Here is a 26,118-nt window from a genome sequence, read left to right on the forward strand (position 1 = left end):
CGATGTGGGGCTCGATCCCAGGACCCTGGGATCATGACCTGAGCCGAAGGCAGATGCTTAACGACTGAGCCACCCAGGTGCCCCTCCTGACTACCTTGTAGGCAATTTCCCCTCCCCCCATGAGGAAAACTACTTTCTGAATTTTTATAACTACGGATTAGTTTTGCCCGTCCTTGGTGTTACATACATACCTTCTGATAATTAACAGTTTATATGTTCAGGAGAATGTAAAGGAGACCTCAGAGTAGAACAAAGAGGTGGTGTGGGAAGACCATGGCGACGCATCTCTTGGATTGCTCGTTCTCTGTCAGTAAAAAACAAATAAGAGATTATACCAAAAACTAAATTTAAATCCTACGTCCTTATATAATTTTTAAGTACTGAATAAAAGATTTCAATTAAAGGAATATGTACCATAAGAGATTGTTCAAAGCCTCCCTGAATACAGATTTTCAAAGTTGGCTGGTTCCCTCCTCTACCCCACCCCGCTTCCTTTCCCACCTCCTCTTGCACATAAGCCTAGCCTCCTTCCTAACAACTCCCAAACTTTCAGAAGTGAAAGCACTATTTTCTCTGTTATGGTCTCCTTCCCTGTGTCTGAGTCAGCCCCACAAAGCATGGTGACTCTGTTGCTCCCTCTTTTGTGGGCTATTTTGTCTCTGGCCTAGACTTTCTGCCTTATGTTCTTCAGTATCCAGGATTTCTACCTAGTTGGGTGTTTCACAAACTTTTTTTCATTATTATCCCCCTAAAGAAACTTTTTAAGACATTCCCTCCTCCCGGGACGCCTGGGTGGCTCAGTTGGTTAAGCGTCTGCCTTCGGCTCAGGTCATGATCCCAGGGTCCTGGGATCGAGTCCCACATCGGGCTCCTTGCTGAGCAAGGAGCCTGCTTCTCCCTCTGCCTGCCTCTGTCTCTCTCTCTCTGATAAATAAAGAAAATCTTAAAAAAAAAAAAAAAAAGATATTCCCTCCTCCCAAATTAGCTATCTCTCCCCCTGAAATTTTAATACATAGATACGCTATTTATGTACTGAAGCCCTTTAGAGGGCTATAAATCATTGTAATACCTAAAGGTTTTTTTTGCCACTCTCTATTCCCCCAAGAACCAATATTGTTCCCTGGGTGGTGTAAGAATGTATAATCTAGTTGGATGGTAAGGAAAAGGAGACATGGTCATGTCAGCCAAGGTTTCTTTGGGGACCAGGGGCAATGGAAAAAGAAGAATTAATGGGGTCTTATAACCCTAGGCAAAAGACGGCTTGATTTAGGACCCTTGGATTTAAGAAAATTTAAATCATCATTAGGAAATGGAAATCATCATGTATGTACAGTTTAGCACACTGAGAAACTAAATCTTCCCAATTACGAGAAATTAATAACACTGCTTTTATGACACTGATGCATTTCTTCACTACTCAGGCTTCATTTCTCTTTAAAATCATAAATACTTCCTAGCAAATTCTGTCTATGCTCCAAATAGCATATCACTCAAAGTTCTGATGCCAATGGATAATAAGAGAACTCAAAAAATTGACCTGATAAGCAATTTTACCAACTATTTGAGAATGAAATCTCAGGAATGTTGATGTCTATGGTATTAACATAGCAAGAAAGAGTAATGGAGGGGCGCCTAGGTGGCTCAGTCATTAAGCATCTGCCTTCAGCTCAGGTCATGATCCCAGGGTCCTAGGATCGAGTCCCGCATTGGGCAATTTGTTCCATGGGAAGTCTGCTTCTCCCTCCCCAACTCCCCCTGCTTGTGTTCCCTCTCTCGCTGTGTCTCTCTCTGTCAAATAAATAAATAAAATCTTAAAAAAAAAAAAAGAGTAATGGAAGAAAAGTAACTTAAGTGATCTGCAAACTAGATTTTGATTTTAGCTGTGAAAGCAGGTCTCATTTCTCTTTGTAACACTTGGGGATTCAAATTTTCAATATAATAAAGCAAATGAACTGGAATATAAGTGAGTATGAAAATTACTAAGCTATAGGGAATACACTGTATATAAGAGTATGGGATATAAAATTAGATCTGCCTTTCCTTCATTTTAATTAGTTATAATTAATTTTTAAGTAGACTCCACATCCAGCATGGAGCCCAATGCAGGGCTTGAACTCCTAACACTGAGATCAAGATCTGAGCTGAGATCAAGAGTCAGATGCTTAACCGACTGAGCCACCCAGGTGCCCATTAAATTTGTATTTATTTTTTTAATTCAAGTATAATTAATATACATGTTAGTTTCAGGTATACAAGATCTACCCTGATTTTAGTTTTGGTTCTACCATTTACTATTTGTGTGACTTTGGTTTCCTCTAATATAGGCATAAAAATAGATTATTGGTATATGGTATCTGGCACATATTTATCAATTTTTTTTTTTTTTTTTAAGATTTTATTTACTTATTTGTCAGAGAGAGAGAGCACAAGCAGGGGAAGCGGCAGGCAGAGGGAGAAGCAGGCTCCCTGCTGAGCATGGAGCCCGATGTGGGACTTGATCCCAGGACCCTGGAATCATGACCTGAGCCAAAGGCAGACACTTAACCGACTGAACCACTCAGGTGTCCCTTATCAATTGTTCTTATGATCATCATCACTTTTGTTGATGATCTATATTTAGAGTTTCCTATTGGACCATATTGTTTTGGGTTCTTGTAGAATCCTTACCACCTTGCTGATTCCCTACCTATACTCTTTCAAATAATGCCCTAATATGGCCCTGAGAAATGCTATAGAAAACACTGAGACAACACCTGCTACTTTATTTACTATAAGGATATTATCTTCCACAACACTTGTTGCCTTTTTAGGAAGAAATATCAGAAGAAATTTACTTTTGTATAAATGCTAAAAGGAAGTTGTCTTTTTTTTTTAAAGATTTTATTTATTTGACAGAGAGAGACACAGCGAGAGAGGGAACACAAGCAGGGGGAGTGGGAGAGGGAGAAGCAGGCTTCCCGCGGAGCAGGGAGCCCGATGCGGGGCTTGATCCCAGGACCCTGAGATCATGACCTGAGCCGAAGGCAGACGCCCAACGACTGAGCCACCCAGGCGCCCCGGAAGTTGTCTCTTTTTAAGCTATATTAAATCCTTTTTGAAATAGGATAGGGAATAAATAAAAACACTGTCCAGTGCTAAGAATTTTTCTTACCGTTCGTATCTTTCAGTTGAAATCTGCCTTTTCAGAGCATCGTGATCGGTTTGTAATTGTGTCACTTTAGCCCGAAGCATGGTGTTTTCCCGGCCTTGACTAGTTCTTAAAAACAAATTTTAAAAATCAAAGAAATAAATAAATGTGCTGTTTTGTAATCAAGTACTATGGATTTTTGTTTTTGTTATTAATAAATACAAATGGAGGTGATACTTAAGGACAAAAAAAGAAAAGAACAAGACTTTTTAACACAAATTTTCTCAACTTCAGGAGCTTATTTTTTTCAGGGGCTTCTATCACTAAGTTTTCCTTTTCATTCATTCATTCATCTTATTTATTTAACAAATATTTAAACTGAGCTTCCAGTATGTGCTAGGCACTGCAGCAATGTTGGAAATATAAATTTGAACAAGACATGAATTATAACATCAAGATGTAAAGTATCTTCGTTGACTCTTTCTTAACTCCTGCCTCAGAAATATTTTTTTCTTTTCTTTTTTTTTTTTTTAAAGATTTTATTTATTTATTTGACAGAGAGAGAGAGCACAAGCAGGCGGAGTGGCAGACAGAGGGAGAAACAGGCTCCCCGCCCAACAGAGAGCCTGATGTGGGGCTTGATCCCAGAACCCTGGGATCATGACCTGAGCCATGCTTAACCGATTGAGCCACCCAGGCACTCCGAAAAAGAAATATTTCTTAACTTCTTTTAAAACTGTTCTGCTTGTACTATCCGCTCTGGGTTTCTTCCCCTCTTCCATCAAGTATATCCAAACCTGTCCATCTAAAAGACTATCATCAATCTCCTAAAAGGTAATATCACACAGCCTTTTTGAAGTCTTTTTCCTAGTCCATAGCAAGAGACACAGATGGCTCTCCCCATCCTGAAATGCTCTCTCCTTTGCTGACTCCTCTTTGTTCCTCAAATTTAGACATTTTTCTAAAGTTCATTCATTCACTTCCATGGGTGCCATCTCTATGGAGACAGACAAATCTACATTTCCAAACACAATGTCTCTCCTGAACTAAACCCCTAAATTCCAAAAGCAGCCACCACGTAAGTAAGATATTTTGGTTTTGTACCACATTATACACTTCCATCCCCCTCTCCCACCAAAAATTGAAAAATTATTTTTGACAAGCTGTTTTCTTTACATAGGTTGATTTATGGCACTTACAATTTACTTTCTGAAAGGGTTAACTTCTCTTTAAGTAGCTGAATTTCTGTATCCTTCTCGTGGGATGTTAAATGAGAATGAAATTCCTTATCTCTATTTGTAGCCAACAATGATTCAAGGTTTTTAATTGTATGTCTCTCACTTGACAGTTGTTTTTTTAACAGTTCTGCTTCTGATTTTGCATTTTCTAATTCTGCCATGACCTACAGGGAAAACAAAGGAAGATTACTTCAGTAGAATTTTAGACTTATTCTGAAAAATTATTTGCAGAGCTATACACCCATCAGTTATTTGTTTTGGGTACCAGTTAAAGATTTTGAACCATTTCTTTAAGTGTAAGAAAAACTCCAGCCCTCAAATAGTTTCCATTCACACTACCTTGTCAAGAGACGGTCATTAACATAAAATCCTAAAATGTGGCCCATCTTATCAGCAAGGATAAGCCCTTCTGATCTATTTTGTGTCCTCTGACAACAGTCAAACCAGCACTGGGGTTTCTCAGTACCTGAAAATAAACATACTACTAAATGAATGAAAACTGAAAACACCTATGTTTGAAAACACACACTGGGTTGTTTAAAGTAATGCCTCAGTTTGAGAATGGGAAGTTCCAGCTAACTAGACTTTTAAAATTAACTAAGACTTAAATGCCTTGGGATTTTTTTTTTAAGATTTTATTTATTTATTTGAGAGAGAGCGCGCGAGGAGGTGGGGGCAAAGGGAGAGGGAGAAGCAGACTCCCCGCAGAGCAGGAAGCCAACTTGGGGCTCAATCCCAGGACCCGGAGATCATGACCTGAGCCGAAGGCAGTCACTTAACCGACTCAGCCTCCCAGCACCCCTAAATGTCTTGGGATTTTTATAAGAAAAACTACTCCATTTAGGAAGTAATAAACTGCTCAATCCATCATTTAAATCTTACCTTCAAATGGAGAAAAGAAATGTACTGGGATAGGCTCCTATTCTATAATAAGAAGACTCCTATTTTCCTAAATATCCATCTACTCCAAAATGGAGAGCACCTAGTTTCATCACCATGTTTGCCAGAAAAATCCTGGTAAAGAATCTAGTTGTCAAAATCCTGTAGTCAAAAGTAACTCCTTAAAGGGGAACAAATATATTGGGCAGTGCATGATAAAGTAAAACAATGAGGGGAGGGCTTAATAAAATAATGTGCTACAAAACAAAATCTTTTAAGTTCCTACCCTCTCTAACTCCAGGCTTTTGGAATTCAGTTGTTGGGTCATAATATCTTTGCCTGAATCAAGCTTAATGCAAAGTTCTCTAAGAGACGACAGATCATTCAACACCGCTGCTTTTGCATCTTCTTGATGTCTCAGCTCTTCTTCTAATCTAGACATGGTTTTTGCCATTGATGAGATCTGAGATTCATAAGCATGATGTGCATTTATGTGCTGAAAGTAGAAAAAGAAACCGGTAAAAAGTTGAAATAACCCAATAATCTTAAAGGCTTGAGTCTGTGCAGCCACGACCTCCCTTTATGCAAATATGAGAGCCAATTTTTGCATATTTTAAGATACTCTCAGGAAGCTGCCTGCTATTTAAAGGCGGCCTATTTAATGCTTAACCAAATGAATTGTATATAATTATTAGCCACAGTACCTAAGAACCTCATGTATATATTTGGAAGATGCAAAAATGAAAATTATTGTTTTAGGGTGAACAAGAGGGATCTTTGCAGTTAGGTTAAATTTTATCTTTATAAATTGTTATAATACCTTCTCAAGAAAAAGTAACATATATAATCACTCCTTAGCTGTCTTTAAATTTTAAATTTCAAAATGGAGTTTGCTTTAAAATGAAATACCTGAAGTTGTACTTAAACTTAATTTAACCTAATAGTAATAAACAACTTTATAAGATTTTAATAACTGAAATAATAAAGTTTGAAATACTGATACAGCTTTTTCTAGAATAGTCCACATTTTAAGTTTCTCAATTTAAACTGAGTGATAAATACAAACTGATATAAACTCTACTATAGAGTTTAATAAGACTTCCATACTTGAAAAATAAAATTATTTTAATAGGTAATAATGAAATAAGTTGACATTAAAAATCTATCTGTGCTGTGAAGATTTAATAAATTTCAACAGTTACATAAAAGTAAATATTTGGATTTTCCAAGTTAATTAATTTAAAATCAAAGTTCCCTAAACCTAAATATAAATATGTAAAAGTCAATTTTATATACCACATAAAAACATAAACAATGACATAGAACAAAAAAATTAAAGAACAGTTTCTTCTGAGAATTTTTCTGAAGGTTGAAAGCATTCCTTCAGTTATTATACTCTTAATAGGAAAACTCAGAGAGAGAGGGTAGTTTCCTAGCACTGCTGCAACCAATCCCTGCAAATTACTGGGTGGTTTTAAACAACAGAAATTTCTTGTCACAATTCTGGAGGTTGCAAGTCTGAAATTTAGATGTTAGCAGAGCTGGCTTCTTCTGGAGGTTCTAAGAGAGAATCTATTCAATGCCTCTCTCCCAACTTCTGGTGGCTGCTAGCAATCCTTAGTGTTCCCTGCCTTGTAGACACTTCACTCCAGTCTCTGCCTCTGTCTTCATCTGGGGTTCTCCCTTGTATCTTCTGTTTCAGATTTCTCTTACAAAGGACACCAGTCGTTGGATTATGGCCTGCCGTAGTCCAGTATGACCTCATCTTACCTTGATTATACTTGCAAAAACCGTATTTCCAAAAAAGGCCACATTCACAGGTGCTGGGGGTTAGGATTTCAACATAACTTAAGGCCCATAATTCTATCCACCCTTTAGCTCCCCAAAATTCATGTCCTTCCTTTGTGCAAAATATAGTCACTCCATGCCAACATTCTAGCATCAATTCTAAGTCCAACATCTCATCTAAGCATCATCTAAATTAGATATGGGTAAAACTCTGAGTATGGTCCATCCAGGGGCAAAACTACTCTCCTTCCCGAGATCTGTGACACTGGTAAACAAGTTATTTGCTTCGAAAAACAATAGCGAAACAAGCACAGAATAGACATGCCCACTCTGAAAGGGAGAAAACAGAAGGAATGAAAGGGTTACTAGTCTAAAGTAAGTTTGCAACCAAGCAAGGAGAATTCCATTCGGTTTTAAGGCCTAAGAATAATTATCTGTGCCCTGATGGTCTGCCTTCTGGGCCTGCTAGGGTGGCCCCACCTTCTCAACCCTCAGCTACAGCCCCACCCTCTTGGCCCTCAGGGGCAGTGGCCCTGCACTCTGGAACAAGAAGGCAGTATCCCCTGGGCCTGTGGTGACAACAGCAGCCCTGTCAGCCTTTGAGATACCTACAGAGCCACTCTTCCTTTTTCTCTAAGGAGAACTGGTATTTTTAGTCAAGTAACTCTACTAGCCTGTTTTCTGCTGGTAGGATCCCAGATATTCAACAGCCTTCCTTCATTTCACCTTGTTTTTGTCCCTGTTAGTACAAGCTGGCAGTATTTCTCCTGAGATGACTGACTGGCTACGTGAGTCATAGACCTAATGTGTTCACAGAGGGGCTGTGGAGCCACACACCTGGCCCTGTCTTAGCACACTGTCTGGATAGGCTAAGAATTTTCCAAATCATCAAGACCTGGTTCCATTTTTCCTCCTGAATTTTAAGTCTACTATACTTAACATACAGTGTTATATTAGTTTCAGATGTACAATATAGTGACCCAACAATTCTATATACTACTCAATGCTCACCATGATATGTGTACTCGAAATCCCCTTCACCTATTTCACCCCTCCCCCCACCCACCTCCCCTCTGGTAACCATTAGTTTGTTCTCTAGAGTTAAGAGTCTGTTTCTTGGTTTGTCTCTTTTTTCTTTGTTCATTTGTTTTATTTCTTAAATTCTACATTTGAGTGAAATCATATGGTATTTGTCTTTCTCATTTTGCTTAGCATTATACCCTTTAGATCCATCCATGTTGTAAATGGCAAGAATGAAAAGATTTGTTCTTTGTTACGGCTGAGTAGTATTTCATTGTGTGTGTGCGCGTGTGCACGTGTGTATATATACACACACACACACATTGTATATATATGTATATACATACACCAGATCTGCTCCTCCCCTGCTTGTGCTCGCTCTCTCTCTCTCAAATAAAAAAAAAAAAAAATTCTACTTTCCTTCCAAGAGTAGACCATAATTAATTCAGCCGAGTTCTCTGCCATTTTATAACAAGGATCACCTTTCTTTCGGTGTCCAATAACATGTTCCTCAATTGCATCTCAGACCTCACTAGAAGAAACATTAAGATTTCTGGAAAAATTCTGTTCTTGACAATTTATGTATTTTGTAAATGACAGAAGTTTTGTCAATAGCTCTTCTTTCTTTTTTCTGAGCCCTTACTAGAATCCCTTTTATAATATGCATCTTTCTACCAACAAGTTTTTCAAAGCAATCTAGGCTTTTTCGATCAAACACCTCAAAATTCTTTCGGCCTGTATCCATTACCAAATTCCAAAGCCACTTTAATATTTTTATGTTTGTTATAATTTTCCTTGAAGAAAAAAGTATGGCTGGGGTGCCTGGGTGGCTCAGTCAGTTAAGCGGCTGCCTTCGGCTCAGGTCATGATCCCAGGGTCCTGGGATTGAGCCCTGCATTGGGCTCCATGCTCAGTGGGAAGCCTGCTTCTCTCTCTCCCATTCCCCCTACTTGTGTTCCCTATCTCGCTGTCTCTCTCTCTGTCAAATAAGTAAGTAAAATCTTAAAAAAAAAAAAAGGAAAAAAGTATGGCAATTTTTGAAAAAAATCAAACATAAAAAGTTTCACTTCCAGGTATATCCTAAATAACTGAAAGCAAGAACTTGAATAGATATTGTACATTCATGTTCGTAGCAGCATTATTCCTGGTAGCCACAGATGAAAACAAATGAAATGTCCACTAACAGATGAATGGATAAAGAAAATGTGACATATATACACAGTGGAATATTATTCAGCCTTAAAAAGAAATGAAATTTGGACACATGCTACAACATACATGAACCTTGAGGTTAACTGAACCTTAAGCCTAAGTGAAATAAGCCAGTCACAGAAAGACAAATATTGTATGATTCCACTTATATGAGGTACAAAGAATAGTCAGATTCATAGAGAAAAAGTAGGATGCTGGTTGCCAGGGGCTGAGATGGGGAGGGAGGGCGGTGTGAAAGTGAGGAATGGGGAGGAACGGGGAGTTAGTGTTTAATGGGTACAGAGTTTCAGTCAGGAAGATGAAAAAGTTCTGGCGATGGTGGTGACAGCTGTATAACAATGTGAAGTTACTAACTGCCAGAGAACTGTACTCTTAAAAACGGTTCAAGTGGTAAATTTGATGCTATGCATATTTTACTACAATTTAAAAAAAAAGTAATGGGGCTCCTAAGCAAATTATCAGAATTGATAAAAGATTACATTGAACTTGATGTTATCAATGCTTAAATCTCACTTCAATAAAGTATCTTTGAATGCTACTGTTTTAGTAAATAATGTCATCACAAGATAAATGAATATATTACCTCCTGAATTTCTTTTTCTAATAGCTCCACCCTTTCTCGAAGGTGTCTCCTCTCTGTGTCAATAGAAAGAAGTTCCAGTCGAACTGAGCTGCTTTCTCCCTCAGCTTGATGGGCTTTGACCTCCCAGTCTTCAGCACGGTTATGAAGCATCTGAAATCTATCTAACAAATCTTGATTTTCCTTTTCCTGGTTTTAAGCAAAATTAAATTGTTTCTAAATTAGTGACTGTCACCCACTGGAATACTCATATCATAAACATATATAGACACTGGGATTTTTGTTTTAATTAGGAAGCATACACTATTAGCATACTAAGTAAGATCTAGGGGGAAATATAAAAATACAGTAGGCAAGATCTCCACTCTCATATCTTAACATCTAAGAGAGGAGACAGAAAAAATAAATATATAAATGAGGAGACAGAATAAATACACATGAAAATATTTTTTAGATATCAATCTTAAATCCAACCTAAACCATGTTTTTTTACCTTAGCAGCCATTAAGCTCTCCCATCGCGACACCTCAGTTATGTAATTATGAACTCTACTCTTCATTTCTTCTTTTTCTTGCACTGCTGCTTCCAATTCCAGTGAGATTTCCTATAAATCAGAAAATTGAAGACAGATAAATCTACAATGAATGTGGCACTTAATAATGAATTATATTTATATTCAAATAGCTCCTTTTGAATTGGGGGAATAAGAGTAGGAAAAAGGAAAACTGTTCCTAAGAGTTATTTTCACATGTTTTTCCTGACCTCGACTTTTTAATCATATATTACCACCCATCTCCCACAATAGTCTTGACCATGTATCTGGCATTTGTATTATGGGGCTAGCTATGCTCATGGGTTGACATTTTTAAAAATTCATATATCAGCAATATGCTGTATACTGAATACTAAAAGTAATTTTTAAAAAATTTAAAATATTTAAAACAGGAAAACCATTCATCTTCTTGGTATAATCCTTTAATAAACCAGCAGAAAGAAAACCAATACTTTTCAGTATCTGCCATTCTAAAATAGTCATTAATTTACTTATAGGTATATCCCTAAGCTGCTGGCAGGAAGTATGAAAAATTAAAATCTATCCTGGGTCTTTAAAACACATCACTTTGCCCTTGGAGTGAGGCTGAGGGTGACAATGGTATCTGCCACAGAGAAAACCACGCTCTCAGCTTTAGGATTCCCTGTAACACAGACCAAAATGGTACGGAGACCACGGTTGATCAATTAGACACGCTGTGAAATACAGGAGCGTTCTAAACCACATTTTTTTTTTTTTTAAAGATTTTATTTATTTATTTGAGACAGAATGAGAGAGAGAGAGCTCACGAGAGGGGGGAGGGTCAGAGAGAGAAGCAGACTCCCCGCTGAGCAGGGAGCCCGATGCGGGACTCGATCCCGGGACTCCAGGATCATGACCTGAGCCGAAGGCAGTCGCTTAACCGACTGAGCCACCCAGGAGCCCTAAACCACATTTTTTAAATACTCTTATAAATTCCATTCTCCTCAAAGAATTATTTATGTTGTTGATATTTAGATCATTAATATGTTTAAAAAACATATTTAGAGCTTTAAAATTTAGCAAAGAATGAATATGCTGTAAAACAAAGTTTATGCATTGTGCTCATACCTGGTTTTCTCTTGCCATTGTAGCCAGATCATCTTGTAATCTTCTGTTTTCCTTGAAAGACATTTCTTTAGATTTTCCTACCTCATCAAGTTCTTTGTGAGCTGCATCAAGCTGGCGCCGGAGGCTGCTTATTTCTCGGTCCCGATTCGTCAACGTTTCCTTTAGCTGGCTGTTAATACGAGGGATGTGGAAATAATAAAGAAAGCTCTTTGGAATACTGTAAATCATTTAAAAGAAAACTGTTGTACTCTGAATTAGGTATACTAAGAATACAAGAAACCACACTGCCTTAAGATACTGATTAGGTAAAGCAGATATTTTAGATCTCTACCAAACATTATTTAGAAATAGTCATAAAATAAATTTATAATTCCAAAAGTCAAGGAAAAATAGAGGACTTTTTTTTTTTTCTTTTTAAATAGAGGGCTTTCAAATGTTAGGAGCAAAACATAATAGATTGAATTGGCAAATGTTACTTAAGTCCCCACTACTATGAAATGTGTAAGGTATATAAAATAATAATTAGTGACTTTTGTTTTAAGTAGAGACGAGACATAAAATGAAAAATTTTGTAACTGTTCAAGATAGGCTTTGATGTAGAACAAATTCCAGACTGGCTACTAAAGTAATCTAAGTTTTAATGATTAGGGTCTGAACAGAGTAATTATAGTAGAAATAAAAAGCAAATAGGTATGTAAAAGAATCATGAATCAGACATAACTGTTGAGATGCTGATGATGGAGGAGGGGAGAAAGTTGAAGAGGATGGCATGTTCATGTAATAGATTCAGATGCTGTCACAGGCAAAACTGAACAAGGAAATTTTCCTATTGTCAAATTGCTACTTAAAGACATAAACTGCTCTTACTGAAAATTTCTTTAAAGAGCTGGATGCCATTTCATTGATTACTTACTTCATAGAAGATTCATACTCTGAGATTGTCTTCTTCATCTGAGCAATAGCTTTTTCCTACAGAAATTATGAAAATACAGGATTCTAAAACATTCATATAAAAATGTCTTTGCTTGAATTTATAATTTATCACGTTTATATAAATTACGCTATAAAAGAAAGTTTCAAAGTAAACATTTCTATGTCCCAACTGTACTTCACATATTGGCATGTTTCTACCCACTCTAAGAATCTGAATTGTTTCCTTGAGTCTGCTATAATCACATCTGATAAAATTACGTTCTATAAATAGAATTTTTTTTTGAGAGAGAAAGTGCATGCACCCATGACAGCTGGGGAACAGGGGCAGAGGGAGAAAGAGAATATCAAGCAGGGTCCACACCCAGTGCGGAGCCCAACACAGGGCTCAATCTCACAACCCTGAGATCATACCCTGAGCCGAAATCAAGGGTCTGATGCTTAACTGACTGAGCTACTCAGGCACCCCTATAAATAGAATTTTTGCAGATCCGAATTATTGGCATGAAATGAAATTTAAGCATATTAGAAGATATGGCTCTGGGTCTTAGGAACTTGCATATGGAGGAAAGAATTGCATATTTGAGAGAGAGAATGAAATTGTTTCTGCTGAGATGCCGGATAAAGGTATTTAAAAGTCACATACTTTACTAGCCAAGTTTTCTTGCAAGTTTGCAATCTTTTCTGTCTTCTCATCTACAGTCTCCTGAAGAAAGTCTTTTTCTTTGTCAATAACACCAATGGTCTTTTTCATCACATGAGCCTCTTCATTCTGCGAAGTCATCTGAAGGTGCAGTTTACCTATGAATAAAGAGAAATGTTCATTAGACAAAGTAAATTAGGTTTAGCAAAAGCAAAATTTAAAAACACTTACCTATTTTTTCCTCCAGTATGTTAATTTGGGCTTGGGCTGATTCAAGTTCACCTCTTTTCTTGGACAGCCGGTGCTGACAATCATCAAGTGACCTCTGTAGCTGCTCATTTACTATCCTAAAGTATACGGACAAAAACAAATGACATTCTTTATCTCTGGTAGAAATAATTTTCAGAGATCTGAAAAAAGTATTTTCTTATTTTTAAAGTTTCTTTTATTTTTTATTTTAAAGCTCTTCCAGTATAATCAATGATAATTATATTATATATTATTTCTTGCTGTCCACCATTCTTCTCCAAAATGGTTCCACTTCCTAAAAATAATATAGTATGAAAATCAAATTAATTGTATACTCTTTTCTAGAGGTTTTTTGGTAGTTTTAAAGCCCTCCTCAGTTTCCTAATATCAACATTTTCCCTTATAAAATCTATTTGCAATAGCGGAGATAAAGGTGTAGTCATTTTTACAGTATTCCCTGGCACTTCCAAGGATTATCCATAAATCCTGAGCAGTGAGCTTTTAATTTTGCTTTCTATTTTGACTTTTTTGGTGGGTAGTCAACTGGAGGTCATAGTAAACAGGGAAAGTGGACATTTATTGTAGTGCAATGAATATTTAAGAGTAAAGACTTGTTTCAGGGAACAAAATAAAGAAGAAATAAAGACAATTTCAGAGGAATGACTTACTCATCAGTGAGATTATTTTTCAGAAGTAACAAGAATTTGCTCTTCTGTCATCTAGTTCTGGGATGCTTTTAGCCCTAGAGTACTCAACCCTGCTCAGCTGGAAAGAAGTGGTTCTCACCTCAGGCTATTTATTGGGAACTCCCAAATGTTCCTTTTTAGAGTTCTTTTGAGGATAAGACAGGGAAGTAACTACCAAGGGTGGCTCAGTTTAGAACTGCCTAAGGGGGAGGGGCTTTCAATTTCCGAAGCCACAAGTAAGATGGGACATACGGATAGAAATGAGGAAGTTTTACTGGCAATACGAAGTATTCTGAAAGACAAAAGACATGACCTTGATTGCTCTGACCACAGGTGAATAATGGCCCAGACGCAGGGAGGAAAGATGAACTGAGACTGGCTTCTTTAGGGTTGCACAATCAAACAGAACCAAGTCAGAAGGACTCTATGTTCAAGGAATGTTATTTCAAAAAAATTACCTTTGAGGTCCAGGTGACTGCACTGTATTCAAGCTGTTCCTGAAAGCTACAGCTATTGCACTGAGGGATATAACCACAGGGAGCAGAGAAAAAAGAAAGCTAATATTCATTGTATTGATACTTTATACACATTAGCTCTTTCATTCCTAGAACAATCCCATAATTAGAAATATCATCCGAATTTTATAGAAACAAACTAATAACTTGTCCAAGGTGACAAAGCTATTAAAGCAAAGATGTAAATCCAGGTGGGCTAACCTGATATCAATGTTATTCTACTACATGACATTGCCTTCTATGAAGAATTCAGGGAGACCAATATCCTCTATCTGGAAGGGAAAATGTTCAAAATGGAATGGCCCACAGGGTCCCTATGAAGGACACCAAATGGTTGGCAGTGTTTGAAGTCCTAAGTAGAAAGGTAAAGATGTCTTCACATTTAAGGTTCATAAGGAAGGTTAATTCCTAATAAAAGTAGGACTGATAAAGGAAGACAGAGTAACATCTTCACTGTACACAAAAAGTAGGCCCTTGGTGAGTCCTAAAAATAGCTTTACCTTTTCATACTCTAGTGTAGCCAGGAAGGAGCCAATAGAGATTCTATAATTGACCCTGGATGTAACTTTTCTGACAGAAATACTGCTGCTAAGAAAAAGGTCTGCTTAATGAAAGAACCAAGGTATAAATTTCATAAGGACAAATAGTTGAGTGACTATCAAACTATTTGTTCATCATGGTATTTGGAAAGGAAAATTTGAGAACTATGTTGTTAGGAGAAATGAACCAATTTCTTAGCTTTGAAAGTGTCATTAACATAACACAGGGAGTGATGACTTAGCACAAGACAGTGAAGCAGTAAAACAACTTAAAATCAAAGTTCTAGCTCTCTACTTACCAGCCATGTGGCTGGATAGGACCATCTCTCTGAGCCTCAAATTCCTTAGTTATACTACATTACATAGAGGTATACATGATTTCATTTTAGGGGGCAAAAGCGATTACTTCCCTTCATGATGAAATATATTTTATTTTATTTATTTATTAAAGATTTTATTTATTTATTTATTAGAGAGTGAGAGAGAGAGAGAAACAGCATGAGAGAGGAGAGGGTCAGAGGGAGAAGCAGGCTCCCCGCTGAGCCGGGAGCCCGATGTGGGACTCGATCCCAGGACCCTGGGATCATGACCTGAGCCGAAGGCAGTCGCTTAACCAACTGAGCCACCCAGGCGCCTGATGAAATATATTTTAAAGACAGCATCTTAAAGAGTCCTTATTCATAACAAGGGTTCAAGTTCTAAAATGGAGCTGAAGCTCCATCTTACAGGGGTAGGTCTGGAATTTTAATGGTGTATTAGAGGAAAGAGAAACAGTAATGATATCCCTGGTTTGGGTTTTTTTTTTTTTTAATTTGTGGAATATTTACCAAGTTAACCATCTGTAAATGTAAATCAGTGGCATTAAATACATTCACAATCCTGTATACCCATCACCACTATCTATCCAAAACTTTTTCATTATCACCAATATAAACTCTGTTTATATAACCCATTGAACAATAACTCCTCCTCCTCTCTTCCCATTCCCTGGTAACCTCTAATCTACTTCCTGTCTCTATGAATTTGACTACACTAGGTAACTCATATAAGTAAAATCATACGGTATTTGTTCTTTTGTATTTGGCTTACTGCACTTAGTACAGTGTGTTCAAGGTTAATCTATGTTGTAGCAAGTGTCAGAATATCCTTTCTCTTTATGGTCGATCCAGTGTATGTATATACCACAATTTGTTTATCCATCTATTGATGGACATTTGGGCTGTTTCTTTCTTTTGGCTATTGTGAATAGCGCTGCTAAGAACATTTGTGTACATACACTGGTCTGTTTTTAATTCTTTTAGGTATATACCTAAAATTGCTGGGTCAGATGGTAATTCTGTGTTTAGCTTTTTAAAGACCTGATAAATTGTTTTCCACAGCGGCTGAGCCATTTTATATTCCCACCAGCAATATGAGAGTTTTAGTTTCTCTACATCCTTGCCAACACTTGTATTTTCTTTCTCATTTATAGCCATGCTAGGGGATGTGAAGTGGTACCTCATTGTGGTTTTGGTTTGCATTTTCCTAATGAGCATCTTTTCATATGCTTGCTGGTTATTTACGTATCTTCCTTGGAGAAGTGCCTGTTTGAGTCCTTTGCCCATTTATTTTTTTAAAGATTTTTTATTTATTTATTTGACAGAGAGAGAGTGAGCACAGGCAGGGGGAGCAGCAGGCAGAGGGAGAGCGAGAAGCAGGCTCCCTGCCAAGCGGAGAGCCCGATGTGGGGCTCGATCCCATGATCCTGGGATCATGACCTGAGCCAAAGGCAGACACTTAACGACTGAGCCACCCAGGTGCCCCAAGTCCTTTGCCTATTTAAAAAAGACTGGTTGCGTCTTTTTGTTCAGTTATAAGAGTTCTTTATACATTCTGGACACTAGACCCTTATCAGAGATATGATTTGAAAATATTTTCTCCCATTCTGCAAGTTGTCACTTTCTTGATAAGGTCCTTTGATACACAAAATTTTTTATTTTGTTGGAAGTCTAATTTACCTACTTTTTCTTTTGTTGCTCATTCTTATTAGTGTCCCATCTAAGAATCCATTGCCAAACCCAAAGTCATAAAGATTTATTCCTATGTTTTCTTCTAAGAGTTTTATGGCTTTAGCTCTTCTATTTAGGTCACTGATCCATTTTGAGTTAATTTTTATAATTAGTGTGAGGTAGGGGTCCAGTTTCATTCTTTTGCATGTGGATATCCAGCTATTCTAGCACCATTTATCAATGAGACTACTCTTTCTCTATTGAATGCTCTTGGCACCCTTGTTGAAATCCATAGATACATGGGTTGGCCATAGATACATGGGTTTATTTCTGGACTTTCAGTTCTATTCAATTGGTCCATCTTTATGGCTATCTTTTTGCCAGTTACCACACTGTTTTGAATACTATACCTTTTTTTTTTTTTTTAAAGATTTTATTTATTTGACAGAGAGAGAGAGAGAAAGCACACAAGCAGAGGGAGGGTCAGGGAGAGGGAGAATCAGACCTGCTGAGCAAGGAGCCCAACATTGGGCTTGATTCCAGGCCCCTGGGATCATGACCTGAGCCAAAGGCAGACGCTTAACCAACTGAACCACCCAGGCACCCTGCTTTCTTTTTGATATACAATAGTATATTAGCTTCAAGTATACAACATAGTGATTTGACAGTTTATACATTACAAAATGACCACAATAGATCTGGTTCCCACCTGTTACCAAAGTTATTACAATATTGCTGATTATATCCCCTCTGCTGTACTTTCCATTCCTGTGACTTATTTCTCTTTCTCTGTCTGCCCTTCGTCACTTAGTATAATAGCCTCTAGGTCCATCCATGTTGTCACAAAATGACAAAATCTCATTCTTTTTTATGGTAATATTCAACTGTATATGTATATACCATATCTTTTTTTTAAACCATATTTTCTTTATCCACTTATCTATCAATGGACACTTGGGTTGCTTCCCTATCTTGGCTACTGTAAATAATGCTGCAATAAACATAAGAATGCATATATCTTTTTGAATTAGTGCTTTAGTTTTCTTTGGGAATCACTGGATCATATGGTATGTCGTTCTTAGTTTTTTGAGGACCCACCATACTGTTTTCCACAGTGGCTGTATCAATTTACATACCCACCAACAGTGCATGAGAATTCTTTTTTTCTCCGCATCCTCACCAACACTTATTTCTTGTCTTTTTGATTCTAGCCATTTTGACTAGCCTGAGGTGATATCTCACTGTGGTTTTGATTTGCATTTCCCTGATGATTAGTGACGTGGAGCATCTTTTTATGTATTTCTTGTGTATCTTCTTTGGAAAAATGTCTATTCATGTCCTCTGCCCATTTTTTAATCGATTGCTTTTTTTGGTGTTCAGTTGTATGAGTTCTTGATATTATTTTGGATATTAACCCCTTATGAGATATATGATTTGCAGATATTTTTCCCATTCAGTACACTGCCTTTTCATTTTGTTGATGGTTTCCTTTACTGTGCAAAAGCTTTTGTCTGATATAGTTGCAAGTGTTTATTTTTGCTTTTATTGCCCTGTCTCACACAGATCCAAAAAAATACTGCTAACACCAATATCCAAGAGTTTCCTGTTTTAAGAGTTTTATGGTTTCAGGTCTTACATTTAAGTCTTTAATCAATTTTATTTTTTGTATGTGGTATAGGAAAGCAGTTCAGTTTCCCCAACACCATTAATTGAAGAGACTATCTTTTCTCCATTGTATATTCTGGCCTCCTCTGCCATAGATTAATGGACCATAGAAGTGTAGATTTATTTCCAGGCTTTCTATTCTGTTCCATTGACCTATGTGTTTTTGTGCCAGTACCATACTGTTTTGATTACTATAGCTTTGTAGTATAGTTTGAAATCTGGGAACATGATACCATCAGCTTTGTTCTTTCACAAAATTGCTTTGACTACTTGGGGGCTTTGCGGTTCTGTACAAATTTTAAGATTATTCATTCTAGTTCTGTAAGAAGATGCTTGTGGTATTTTGATTAGGATGCACTGAATCTGTACATTGATTTGGGTAGTATGAACATTTTAACAATATTCTTCAAATCCATGAACACAGTGTATCTTTCCCTTTATTCTGTCAATCTTCAATTTCCTTCATCAAAGTCTTACAATTTTCAGAGTATAGGTCTTTTACCTCCTTGGTTAAATTTATTCCTAGGTATTTCATCCTTTCTGATGCAACTATAAAAGGAATTGTTTTCTTGATATCACCTTCTGCTTGTTTGGTATTAGTGTACAGTAACCCAACAGATTTCTATATATTAATTTTGTATCCTGCAACATTACTGAATTCATTTATTAGTTTTTTTTTTTTTAAGAGTTTGTCAGAGAGAGAGAGAGAAAGCACAAGCAGGGGGAGAAGCAGGAAGAGGGAGAAGCAGGCTTCCCGCTGAGCAGGGAGCCCAATTTGGGGCTCGATCCCAGGACCCTGGGATCATGACCTGAGCCGAAGGCAGACGCTTATCCAACTGAACCACTCAGGCGCCCCGAAGTCATTTATTAGTTTTAATAGTTTTTTGTTTCTTTAGGGTTTTCTATGTATAGCATTATTTCATCTGCAAACAGTGAGTATTTCTTCCTTACCAATCTGGATGCCTTTTATTATTAATCCTTTTCTTCTCTGGTGTGTCTGTATGAGGAGGTGAGCTCAAGATCCTCCTACTCTGCCATACTGATTGGGATCTCTCCTTTGTTTTATTTCAGATGTCTCCCAAGAGTCTATGTTTATGGCCCTCCACTAATTGAGATAGGCTGGCTAGTATGAAGCATCATCTCTTGGTGAGCCAGAGAGGGGAAAAGGGATCAGCACTGGCTTTTCTTTGCCTTTTTACAAAGGGATGATGATTTGAATACGGTGACCCTAATTTCCCTTGGCCCTTCCAAGTCCATCTCCATGAGCTCATTGTCCTCACTTGGGGCTCTGGCTCCTCTTCCTGTCTTTGTAGAAAAAAATGTTAGCATGCCCAGAAGACACTTGGTAGGCATTCAAAGGAGTCTGTGAACCTTCCTTCCCATATCTAAAATGGTTCTCAGTTCCTTTAACAAATAAAAACTTCTCAAGGGAGACCAGTTATATTTGGTTGTCTGAATATACCTAAATTTTCCTGTAACAACTGATACCCATTGCCATAATATTAACTTCAACCAGAGTTTTCTGGGCCCTTTCCAGGAAAATCTGTTAATGCATTTATTTGATACTGGATAAGTATATAACCTTCTAGTTTTGAAAAAGGTACAGAGATAACTAAAGACTAAGGTAAACTGAAAACAGTCCGAGGGTATTTTCAGCTGTAAGAATCTAAACGTTTAGAGCCTCATTGCTAGCAGTTGTAGGAACTAAGGCTTTTTACTATGGGGTTGATTGAGAAAAGTCAGTTGTCTAATTGGGCGGGAAACTATCCCCAAGCAGGGGTTGGCAAAACTACAGCCTGCTACCTGTTTCTGTAAGGCCCAAGAGGTAAGAATGATTTTTACATGTTTACATGATTGACAAAAATTTCAACAGAAGACTGATATTTTGTGACATATGAAAATTATATGAAGTTCAAATTTCAGTGCCCATAAAGTCGTACTGACCATAGCCACACTCCTCCAGTTATATATTGCCTGTGGTTGCTTTTGTGCTATAAAGGCGGGATTGAGTAGATGAGGCAGGGACTGGGTGGTGCGTAGAGTCTGAAACACTGACTCTCTGTTCCTTTACAGAAAAAGTTTACTGACCCTAGCTCCCGAGGATGGCTAACATGCTCTGAGGGACTAAGACCATCTTCCCTGGGTAGAATAAAGTCGCTTTATAGCACTATGGAGTTTTGAATTGGGGCATTAAATGCCAGGTCTCATTAAATGCTAAAATTCAAAGAAGACAAGAATCATTTGTTTAACGTTAATGGCAGTCTTAAAGTGGGATTTTGTATTACATCCTCAGATGCTGTATTTGAACAATTAGAAACTGTGCTTGATACAGAAAAGACTGTTTGGTGGCACTGAAATTTGTTTAAAGATGCCTGACCCAGGACAGGGAAAAGAAAATGGGTCACCAGGTGGATGAAAAGGAACATATGCTTCATCTATCTGAGTATCAGCTGCTGCTTTTTTTTTTTTTTTAAAGATTTTATTTATTTATTTGATACAGAGAGAGAAAGTACACAAGCAGGGAGAGAGGGAGAAGTAGGCTCTCCACTGAGCTGGGAAGAGCCCCACGTGGGACCTGATCCCAGGACCCGAGATCATGACCTGAGCTGAAGGCAGACGCTTTACCAACTGAGCCACCCAAGCACCCCTGAGTATCAGCTTCTTAAATGTCTCCATGTCAAGGTAAGATAACTTTATGTGATTAAAGGAGCAGAAAGATCTCTACTAATGGTATCGAAAGTGGCATGAGGTTTGGGTAATGTGGCTTTGCTTGCACAGAGTGCTTGCCATCATGGTTTGTATTCGGTTTACAATTTGGATTGTACCTGAAGCTAGAGCTCATGGTTCTACTAGGAGAATGATATGGAGAATGTGACTGACAAACTTTTCTCAGAGATAAGTCAGTTTTTTCTGTCAGAGCAAAATAAAGTTATGGAACCATGCAATTTCCCCAGGTGGTACAAGGTAGACAGTAAAGTCTTCACAATCCCTTCCTATAACACAGTGTCTATGAGGGAAGTAGCATATTGAGCTCACAAGAGAAAAGGACATTATTATAACAGAAAATGTGAAAGGAACTGTAGGCTAGGGGATCCAAGAAAGGGCACTGAAAGCTCTGCCTTATAAGACTGAGAAGGGCCTTCTGTGAGGAAAGGAAAGGAGAGTTGCGGCTACAGTCTGAAGGAGAAAGCAAAATGGATTAAATGCAGATCCAGCCAGCTCAACACAACAGGGAAACAGGTAGACTAGTAATTCTGGGTGACAGAAATATACCATAGTATCTATACTTTGGAGTTGAGGATAGGCATGAACCAGAAGAAGAGAGGCTGGTCCATTCAGCTAGCTTTCCAGAGGATGTATGTAGCTCTCACAAAAAGAAAAAAGTAAAAATGCAGCTTTCACTTTAGTTCTTCCTAAAGTCTAACTTATCAAGACTTGTAGTCAGAGCAGCAAAAGGGCAAAAATTAGAGATACCCTACATGAGTCCCTAAAATAGTATTCCTTAATTAATCAGACACAACGAGCTCTTGATCTTATTTCATTAAATTTGTTTGATAATCACAGACCCCCTTATGAACAAATTCAGGCCTTTTTTTCCCTAATTATTCCTCGGATTTTCAATCCTACTGTTTATTTTACTATATATTTTGCAATTCTCAGTATTTGTATATTAGATCTGTGTCTTTTCTCTCATTTCTTTTTATTCTTCCTGGTTCTGAATTCTAGATGAATTTCTTGAGTTTGTTTTTCTATTTCACTAACTCAGTTTTCAGAAATATCCATTCTACTGTTCACTTACACTTTCAGTTCTAATTTATCAATCTTCTTTTTTTTTTTTTTTAAAGATTCTATCTATTTGAGAGAGAGAGAGAAAGCACTTCTGCGCACGCAAGCACAAGAGGGCACGAACAAGGGAGGGGGCAAAGGGAGAGGGAGAACGGGCTCCCTGTTCAACAGGGAGCCCACACAGGACTCAGTCCTGGGAGCCATGGATCTTGACCTGAGCTGAAGGCAGATGCTTAGCTGACTGAGCCACCCAGGTGCCCCTGTCAATCTATTTTTTTTTTCCCAATCTTCTTTCTAATCATCACTGCTACAATCCTTTCTGATCTCAAGTTGTTATTATTTCATGACTGATTTAGTTTCACATATGCAAGGTCATGTTGGCATCTGAAAATCTTTTCCTGATCTTTACTGCAAATGTAATTTAGAGAGGAATATCTCTTCTGATTCTTCAGTGATCTCCTTCTTCTGATCATAAGTTTTTACTTATTGCAGCTACGCAGTCCAGAGAAAAACTTGAATTTTTGTTTCCTTCAATGTTCTGTATTTTAACTTTACTAATGGCTAACCAACAACCCCGACTCCTAAGGCAAACACTTTCTGCATTCTGTATCTTTCTTTCATTCTCATATAAACCATCCAATCCTTTCGATTTTATGAAGAAATGTTTCCTAAATCTAGCCTCTGTTCATGTTCATTGTCACTGTTTCTAGTCCAGACACATGGTCTCCATCGTTTGCCATCAGTCTCTTAACACTCCAAATCCATCTTCCCAATTTCTGCCAGAGTTCATCCTAAAAGGCATGTTAATAACATTACCTCTTCGGTTAAAAATTTGTTCTCCATATTTATAAGGTAAAATCCAGACACTCCTGGTTATCATACCATATTCTTCATAACCTGACTCTAACCTATAGATACAGCCTATTTTTCCATAGTGACTGTTTTACCTTTCAGACACCTCAGCTTTTTAGACTCTGTATATGCATATTGATTTTACATTTTTTAAAAGAGAAAGGACAGCTCTCTACTCTCCAGGCATCCTTGTGAGAGTGACATTGTGGCAATCCCTGACGCACCGCCGTGATGCCCAGGGAAGACAGGGCGACCTGGAAGTCCAACTACTTCCTTAAGATCATCCAACTTTTGGATGATTATCTGTAATGCTTCATTGTGGGTTCATAGCAGATACAGCAGATCCGCATGTCCCTCCGCGGGAAGGCTGTCGTGCTGATGGGCAAGAACACCATGATGTGCAAGGCCATCCAAGGGCATCTGGAGAACAACCCAGCTCTGGAGAAACTGCTGCCTCCTATCCGGGGGAATGTGGGCTTTGTGTTCACCAAGGAGGACCTCACTGAGATCAGGGACATGCTGCTGGCCAATAAGGTGCCAGCTGCCACCCGTGCTGGTGCCATAGCCCCCTGTGAAGTCACTGTGCCAGCCCAGAACGCTGGTCTGGGGCCCGAGAAGACCTCCTTCTTCCAGGCTTTAGGCATCACCACTAAAATCTCCAGAGGCACCATTGAAATCTTGAGTGATGTGCAGTTGATTAAGACCAGAGACAAAGTGGGAGCCAGCAAAGCCACACTGCTGAACATGCTGAACATCTCCCCCTTCTCCTTTGGGCTGATCATCCAGCAGGTGTTTGACAATGGCAGCATCTACAACCCTGAAGTGCTTGACATCACAGAGGAGACTCTGCATTCTTGCTTCCTGGAGGGTGTCCGCAGTGTTGCCAGCATATGTCTGCAGACAGGTTACCCGACTCTTGCATCAGTGCCCCATTCTATCATCAGTGGATACAAGGGGTCCTGGCTTTGTCTGCGGAGACTGATTACACCTTCCCACTTGCTGAAAAGGTCAAGGCCTTCTTGGCTGATCCATTGGGGGCAGTTCCTGCTGATCCAGTGGGGGCAGTTCCTGCTGCCCCCACTTCTGCACCTGTTGCCGCCACGGCCCCAGGCAAGGTTGAAGCAAAGGAGGAGTCGGAGGAGTTGGACGAGGATATGGGATTTGGTCTCTTTGACTAATCACCAAAAAGCAACCAATTCAGCCAAGTTTATTTGTGAAACAAGGAAATAAAGGCTTACTTCGCTTAAAAAAAAAAGAGAAAGGACAATGACAAGCAAAGAATTCTGTAATTTTCAGCAATCCTACAGTAGGGAGTACAAATAATCCTAAGTATCTAAGGGGAATTTCTGAAGGAAGTAGGTATAAAAACTTGTCTGCAATCATATCTGTGAGAGTCTTTAAAAATATAGATACTCAACACCTACCCAGGTTTGCTCAGTGAATAAGAACCTCCAGAGACTTGCCCTTAAATTCATACTTTTCAAAATCTCCACAGGTGGTTCTGCTGCAAGGCCAACTTTCACTGCTTAAAGGCCTAATCCAAAATGCCATCACTAAGAACCTTACATAGCAACTAATTTGTTCCCAGAAGTGAAATAACAAAACTTTCAATAAACTTACCTAAGCGAGTTCATCTCTGTCTTCCGATGAGATGAGTCACCAGCCACATGGCTAAGTTTTTGAGCTTGGAGTTTTGCTTTGTTCTCTAATGACTCTACTGTTTCTTTCATTATTAACACTTTAGACTTTAAATCACATTTTTCATCCTCAAGCTATAATTTAAATTAAAAAAATTAATAGATGTCTCAGTTTTGTCTTCCTTCAGCACTCTTTAAAATATTTCTAGAGAAAAACTAAAGAAATAAATTATATTTATTTAACAATACTTCAAAAGTCATGTGTACAGTTTAGGTTCTAGATGTCAGAATGGGCATACACATTTATTCCTCCTTATCAATATCAGTGAAATGAAAATAAAGGATACAAAATAAAAAAAAAACAAGAAAGGAAGAAAAGAATATATCCACAACAGCAGTGAAAAAAGGAAGGGAAACAATTAGTCAACAGAGCAAACATTGTGAAGAATTTCTAAAAAACAGTAAGTACATAGGACTAAAAGAAAAATCAGAGCAGAAAATACTGTAACCCAAACAAAAAATGGGTAAGATTTAGATGAAGAAACAAAAATTTTCCTGAAAGACATAAAACACAACCCGATTTAATGTAAAGACATAACACATTTCTGAATGGAAACACAATATTGGAAATGTATTAAAAGTTCCTGAAATAATCGTAAATTCAATGAAATTTCAGTAAGAATCCTAACAGAACCTTTTTTAAATAAGGAAGGTTGGCTCAGAATTCATTCTAAAGTTCATTTAGGAAAAAAAGTTAAGAAAACAGGAAAAATTGTGGGGGATTTATGAAATATTAGAATAAATTACAAGCTACTATTAAACAGTGTGGATTTCACATGAATGAGCAAATTTACACAGATGTAAATTCAGAAAAGGTGGAATTTTAAGGGATGTGGGAAAAGAAAAAGCTCTTTAAAAATAGAGTTGGGACAGCCACTCATTGAAGAAAAAAAACGAGATTTCTATTTTATTTTATATACAAAAATAAAATCTAAATGGAATAATGATCTGTATGTACAACTCAAAATCAAGAAATATTTGTGGGGTGCCTGGATGGCTCAGTCGTTAAGTGCCTGCCTTCAGCTCAGGTCATGATCCCAGAGTCCTGGGATCATGCCCCGCATCGGGCTCCCTGCTCGGCG

The 26,118-nt window shown here is 37.9% G+C and overlaps 1 protein-coding gene and 1 pseudogene across 1 annotated transcript in view; one reads left to right on the plus strand and one right to left on the minus strand.

Annotated features, from left to right (window-relative positions):
- Positions 1–201: 201 nt before the first annotated feature.
- CEP135 (centrosomal protein 135) overlaps positions 202–26,118 on the minus strand; it is a 67,404-nt gene continuing 41,487 nt past the window's right edge. Inside the window, exons 15-25 of the mRNA XM_021701623.1 lie at positions 24,960–25,111; positions 13,291–13,406; positions 13,063–13,217; positions 12,400–12,455; positions 11,487–11,655; positions 10,338–10,448; positions 9,848–10,033; positions 5,531–5,740; positions 4,327–4,529; positions 3,152–3,256; positions 202–304 (exon numbers count right to left, since the gene is read on the minus strand). Of these exons, the coding sequence (XP_021557298.1) occupies positions 202–304; positions 3,152–3,256; positions 4,327–4,529; positions 5,531–5,740; positions 9,848–10,033; positions 10,338–10,448; positions 11,487–11,655; positions 12,400–12,455; positions 13,063–13,217; positions 13,291–13,406; positions 24,960–25,111 (1,566 nt within the window). The remainder of the gene's footprint in view (positions 305–3,151; positions 3,257–4,326; positions 4,530–5,530; positions 5,741–9,847; positions 10,034–10,337; positions 10,449–11,486; positions 11,656–12,399; positions 12,456–13,062; positions 13,218–13,290; positions 13,407–24,959; positions 25,112–26,118) is intronic.
- Positions 23,555–24,594, plus strand: LOC110590770 (annotated as a pseudogene).

This window comes from Neomonachus schauinslandi, chromosome 2, assembly GCF_002201575.2.
Source record: "Neomonachus schauinslandi chromosome 2, ASM220157v2, whole genome shotgun sequence".
Classification (NCBI taxonomy): domain Eukaryota; kingdom Metazoa; phylum Chordata; class Mammalia; order Carnivora; family Phocidae; genus Neomonachus; species Neomonachus schauinslandi.